The 6,625-nt window shown below is 35.5% G+C and overlaps 1 protein-coding gene across 1 annotated transcript in view; it reads left to right on the top strand.

The window, feature by feature from the left end:
* Nucleotides 1-254: 254 nt before the first annotated feature.
* LOC145678376 (zwei Ig domain protein zig-8-like) overlaps nt 255-6,625 on the top strand; it is a 704,183-nt gene continuing 697,812 nt past the window's right edge. Inside the window, exon 1 of the mRNA XM_081748450.1 lies at nt 255-394. Coding sequence (XP_081604576.1) covers nt 367-394 — 28 coding nt within the window. The 5' untranslated portion in view covers nt 255-366. The remainder of the gene's footprint in view (nt 395-6,625) is intronic.

Genomic DNA, 6,625 nt, shown 5'->3' with positions numbered 1-6,625 from the left:
TATTGTATAATGGCATTTGAACTGCTATTCTGGCCTCGGACTTTGACAGATAATGCATGAAAAAGCACCACCTGCCGCCTCAACCTCTATCTTCACTCACTTACTACACGTAAACCTAACACTAACGAGTTTTCAAAATAAAAATATTAACTCATGAAATTCGTGCCAATTTCACATCATCTGATATATATGCAGACTTCCGCCAACAAACGAGAACGTATTAATGTATTTTCTGAATTTATAATTTCAGATACACCATTAGCATCAGTAGGAAATGATCAGAATACGAATTTGGAAAGGCGCCTGTTAGCCATTAGATTTATCATTACGAAAATTGGATTATTCGCTGTTACTTCGAAAAGAGAAATGGAATTGTTCCAAAATAAATTCACAGGTATAATTTAAATTTACAATAATTAATAGTATTGGTTTTGTAATTTTCTGAGGTAAAAAAAAAAATAAAATTTTATCATTGTTAATCTAGAAAATAGCTACGCATCTACTCTTTTTAAAATCTAACCTTGCATTGTTTTCATCTTCTGAGCAAATTCTATCAGTCAAATTTAAATTTCTCTAAACAGAAAAGAGGAGAGTCTGAGAAAGCTCTTTAATATTCAAAAAATATTAAAGAATTGCATTTTTAAAAATGTTATTAACATTTACTTTTTGGCACGCACTATAATCTGTAATAGGACCTTAAAATTTAATGTTGGAAACAAGAAATACATTTTGTTATCTTCCAAGTTTGTTACCACTAAGTTCATTAAAATGTATAATTAGTATGTAGTATGAACGTTGCTAACTGCTCGATTATCAGTGTTCTCAAATTCTAAGACTTAATATTTTCACTTGTTTTCCTTCTGGTCACAAAACTGCAACTTCTGCTGTTGAGAGCAAATACATTTATTTTTTCCTGAAATGAAACTGATAGAACTTAGCTTTCGCGTCACATACAGAACTAAACGATGTCCTAGTAACTTGTCTCGCAACTTCAAATTAACTCCTTCGAGTCGTCCTCTGTATAGATAGGAGGAAACGTCCTGAAAAATAATCCTATTAGTTATTGCCTTCAGGACTGAAGCTTTTTTTAAGAAAGAAAAAATCTCATTTCCTGGAAAAACCACTTCCAGCCTGCTATGTTTAATATGTTTTGCTCTGCGTAGCATTACTGCATTAAATATAATATTTTAATCATTTTGGTGATGCTACGCATTTAATTTTACCTGTAAGGAGCACTCAAGAAAAGTATTAATTTAAATGCAACAACTGTTTGAAAGTTAATGTTGTTCGTTTCAACTTCTTTTTTTTTTCTTTTTTTTTTTTTTTAAAGGAACTGTTTTTCATTAGAATGATATCAGTGGCTTTAGTCCTACTCTTCACTACATTTTTTGTGATACATAACGACATAGAACCCCATATACATCTATACTACTTACGTTTGTACTTCATTTGTCTTCAAATAACGTTCACCAAACAAGATCTATTAAACATTTTTCCATTTTTGCAGTGCAGAAGTCCAATGTATTTGTAAAATATGGTACGTTGCTCATAACGTAGGTCTGTAATGAATATACAACCTCACGGGAACTAACTTAAGAGGACCCTATGTACACATACACCCATTCGATCGATATTCGAATCGTGGAATGTGCCTATGGAGAATATTTTGGTACATTTTAAAGATGTCAATGAACTTCTCTTATGCCGAGCAGGCTGCTCGTGAACCAAAGGTCGTCAGGTCAAACAATCAGTTTAGTGGCGTGATTTTCACAATCTATGTCTTGCCAGAGTGATATTAGGAAATCTGTATCGCACAATTAACTAACTTAGAGTTTGGCGGTGTAGTGGAAACTAGAATCTAGTTTTTCGTTCCGCAAATTACCATTAAATGCGTGATAATGCATCAATGGTGTGGATGATAGGGAGGGTAGAGTTGTCAGGGTAAATGTGCTACCTAAACCAATTCACCGAAAACTATCTAAATAAAAGGTTTATCTGTCTTCTGTAATGAAGAGGAATAGGAGTAGTTGTCTTACGTTTGTCACTATTACAATCCTATTTGCCTGTGTGTCTTATCTCTATGGTATTCTGGATAAGCGCCTATTCATAGAGGCATGTGCAAACCAGTATGCTTTATTTGGTCTACCCTAGCATACTAGATGTCTGAATCAGTCATGTTGAGCAAGTATGAGATATGTTAGAACGGTATCTTGCTACTGCACTGTGGCAATGACTTTCATCCAGTTACGCGAACAGCTATATCAAATAGGAAATATTACATATGTATGAAAAGCTACCTCTTGAACAGTTTTTTTAATGCCCACTCATTATTATATGTTATTAAACGATATCAAGGAGAGTATTCGGCTTTCGAACGCTTATAACACTTTGCATATGCCTAATATTTCCACGTTTGCTTCTTGGATTGTCACATATATATCAACGGAACAGATTTCGAATCCTCGCACGGTGTTCGACTCTATTCAAATACACACCACCGAATACGTGACGGCAGCAAGCACGTTGCTTTGTTGAAAGTTATTGCGTGGGCCTGCAATGTCATGGATGGTATAGCCTATTGTATAATACTTGGGTAACTTTTACAATAAGACTGCGGGAAGTTTAGTAGTCTTTCCGCATTAGGCTTCTTCTGATTGTGTAAAATGTGCTGTTACTGGTTGATTGCTGGCTAAGTGATGGAAAATTTTTCTATAGTAGACGTGGCCCCGAGTTTTGTCATCACACATCAGGAAGCGAATTGGCTGAATAATCGTTCTGTTACGCCAAACCATTGTAGCTACTACAATCCCCTTTATGAAGACAGGAACATTATACAATCAATTCGTGGATCCTTGTTTGGTTTTTGCCCTGGTTGTGCATGCTTACCTCTGACAACTGCTGGTGTCTGTGAAAACAGTCATTGTCGTGTGATGAAACAACAGCGAGGAGGCGATGAGCGACAAGAAATGTGTCTGACTCGGACACATTAACAGCCTTGTGCATGAATATTTAAATGTAAGTGAAGAGGAAAAGTACATTAAGTGTTTGTACTATTCAGACAAGATATGCTTCCTGGTGTGAGTAGCAATAAACTATAATGTCAATTCATTTCTGAATGTCGTTCATGCAAATTATGTCCACTGGTTTGTATATGCATTTGTAATGTTACTTGAAGAGATAGTGTGGTATATTCATATAATACTTTGCCTTTTTTAACTTCTTCGATTTGAATTGTTAAGTAATTATGAGTAATGACCTAATACTGTAGGCTATTTATGATAATGGATTATCCACAATTAGGGAGCATGGTGGATCTCTAAGCCTTCGAACCGGAGGTAAATGCTCAATCAAAGTAAAAAAAAAAAAAAAAAGTGTTTTTTTTTGGTACACAACATCGTATATATGGAATTGCTCATGTTTCTTCCCTTTTCTCCCACATCATTATTTTACGAATTCTTTCATTATTATTTACTTTCATTAATCATCATTCTTCTTTAGCCTATTAGGCTCATGTGAGTCATAAAATTATAAGATTGCATTTTTTTTCTTTAAATAATTACTAAATCACTTGGTGAAGCAATACTTGAGTTTTCAAACAGTTAACAGTTAACTATTCGATGTAATTCATGAGGTACTTTAATAATACATGATTAAACAAGATATTAAAAAGAATACATTCCAAGTGGAAAAAGTGTTTCTGAGAAAGTGATCACATTTATTTATTTGCAAATATCCGCATTTAAAATAAGAGTTTAATAGTTTATGTTCCAAGTTTGCACAGTTAATATGATAAGTGAATTGATTTAATATTCTTGAACTAAAGATTTTTATTTGCATTGTTGTAATCGCAAACAAATAGATATTATGCTTCATAGATTCTTAATTAGCAGACACTTATCTTGACATTTCTGTAGAAATAAAATATGCTATGAAAATATTTATTCAAGTATTTAGTTCTTTTGCATAGGGAAACATATATAACACAATTACATTTTCAGTACAAATCTGATGGAAATTTCTTACGTTTATATTTCCTGATCAAAGTTCAGGCAATTTCTATCTGTATTGGTTTATACGAAGAAATAATTGTATTTTTTATTGCAACTTTTGTTCCTAGAGACTTCGTTTATGTTTTAATGGCGTGTAATTCCGAGGAACTATAAAGGTAATCAAGAAAGTTCTGTCACCTCTGTTCCATTAGCCCTCAAACCGCGAGTTAAATGCGCATGGAGATAAGACGAAGGTCAGTTATTGGTGTAGGTATATCCAACATACTACCTGGTTGTGGCAGTTCAGTTACACCGTGAACTTGCGTAAGGACAGAGGGAACATGGGACCTCCACAGAGCGTCATAAAGAGTGTATGTTGTACGAGTACGAGTTGGAGTCAAACACCCCTGCTGCGTAGCGGAAGATATGTCAGTCCCTTGGTAAGGGTGTCGTGACTACGTGGACAGTGCAACGATGGTTTAACAACTTTAAGGACGGTAACGAAACAATCCATGACCCACCACGTGCCGGAAGACTGAAGATGTCCAAAATGTAGATCTTCATACAGCAATTTAGGTGAACAATGGTCAGACAGGTGAGAAACTGAGACTACAATTCAATGTGAGTGAAAAAAAAACATTCGGCAGCACTTCCGTCAACTTGGGAAGCACTTCAAGTTGTGTCGATGTGTCCCACATGATTTGACTCTGGGCCACAAGGCAACGCGAGAAGACACTGAGGAAGGAGTTATTTCTGGACAAGGTGTTGACATGTGATAAGAAGTAGGTCCCGTACGAAGTTCCATCATCATTAGTTAGCATTCCATGAACCGGTTCCGAAACACCCAAAACTAGCACTGCCCCAGAAGATCATCCTGTGTGTTTAGTGGACTAGGCTTACTCACGGAATCGTGCATCGGGGACTGCTACCAGCTAGTCAGAATATCAACGCCAATGGGTACTGTTAGCAGTTGAGCCGTGTTCAGGAAAAAAACTCAAAGCTCTAGAGCAAGCACTTCTGAATCTCAAAGGGGTACTCCTGTTACAGGCCAAGCGAGGCCCTACGTGGCTAGGATGACCCAATACCCCATTCTACACCTTGGATGGGAAACACTATTTCATCCGCCATACTCCCGGATATTGTACCGTCCGATTATTGCCTGTTTCACTCCTTGGACAATCACCTTAGAGGACGCCAGTTCAAATCCCTAGTAGGGGTGCAAATGAACTTGATATCTTCTTTGCTTCACGGTCCACCAAGTTCTACCGCGATTGAATCCATGGCCTTTCAGAACGTTGGCAGAATGTCGATGCTGATGGGAACTATTTTTGATCTTCTCGGTTCGTCTTAGGTGATATATCGATGTTCGAAGCTGGTGGGTGAGAAAGCGACAGAACGTTCTTCGTTACCTTTATGTTATATCGAATTTAACTAAAATTCTGTTGAACTATATTTTTCAGTTGAATTAAAAGTTTTAGAGCTGTTTTATTTAGTTGATAAACATTAAAATTTTGCTTTCTTCTCATTTAATATTATTTTTTTCTTATTAGACTAAACAGTTAGTCATTTTATGTTAAATATGTATACATACAGCGTATATACATCGAACAATGCAAAAACCTGCATTATTGCAGATTTGGCACTTCAAAGATCAGATTTTTCATTGCAAACTTGAACTCACAAAATAGTTAAATACACTGTTATTTGTTTCCAAGAAGGTCTTATAATGTTTCGAAAGCCCGACAATTATGACAGACTGCGCATCCTGAATTCTGGCTATAAGAAAAAACCTGGTGATTTATATCTTTCATCAGTCTAAGGCATTAGACTACAATTGAAAGACCTGTGTGTTACAGAATTGTGAAGTTAGCTAGTATAATCGCTTAACTTATAATTTTCTCCGCAAAAGTAGTTCCAAATTTTATAATTTTTTATTGATTTTTTTTTGTACGTTGAAGGCAGAGGTACGTGAAAGAAAACATTACTAAAACTGTCTAAATTTTAGTCCCAAATTAGGCACTTGAAAATCACCGAGTATAAAAGCAAATATATTGAGTATATTCGTTCGTAATAAAAGCAAATGTACCTTATTGTTAGTCTTACTTTTTTGAACACTTTTTGTGTACATGAAGCGACAACGAATCTTTTAAAATGTTTTATTCAGTTCGTTCAATTTATTTGAACTACAAGCTGATCAAAATTGAGATTTAAATTTTCCCGCAAGAAATATTAAAATCCCGAATATTTGCGTTTCATAATAAACATTACAAAATTACACTAGGATCTTGAGAAAAGTAGATATTCTATTCAATCTACTACGAATTTTTGTATTCTTTAAAGAGAAATATTTCAAAGAGAAATAATAGACAAATGATTTCTCGGTGCAATGTAGATATGCTATTTCAGTTCCGTCATTTCGTCAATAAGCATGCAAAATATTAGCCGAAAATAGGTAAATGAATCTTACCCAAGGGCGCCGATCCTGGGGGGCCGGGAAGCCCGGGGCCTCCAAAGCTCATGTGGGCCCCCTAGTGTATTTATGAATATACAATGGCATAATTTGAAAGCAATTTGTCTTAATATCCTCATATATACACCTTCTGCGTCTGAGTCCCCCCCACAAATTTACAGAGAAA

The sequence above is a fragment of the Thermobia domestica genome, chromosome 2 (assembly GCF_964235325.1).
Source record: "Thermobia domestica chromosome 2, izTheDome1.hap1.1, whole genome shotgun sequence".
Lineage (NCBI taxonomy): Eukaryota > Metazoa > Arthropoda > Insecta > Zygentoma > Lepismatidae > Thermobia > Thermobia domestica.
This window is presented reverse-complemented; position numbering and strand designations above follow the sequence as displayed.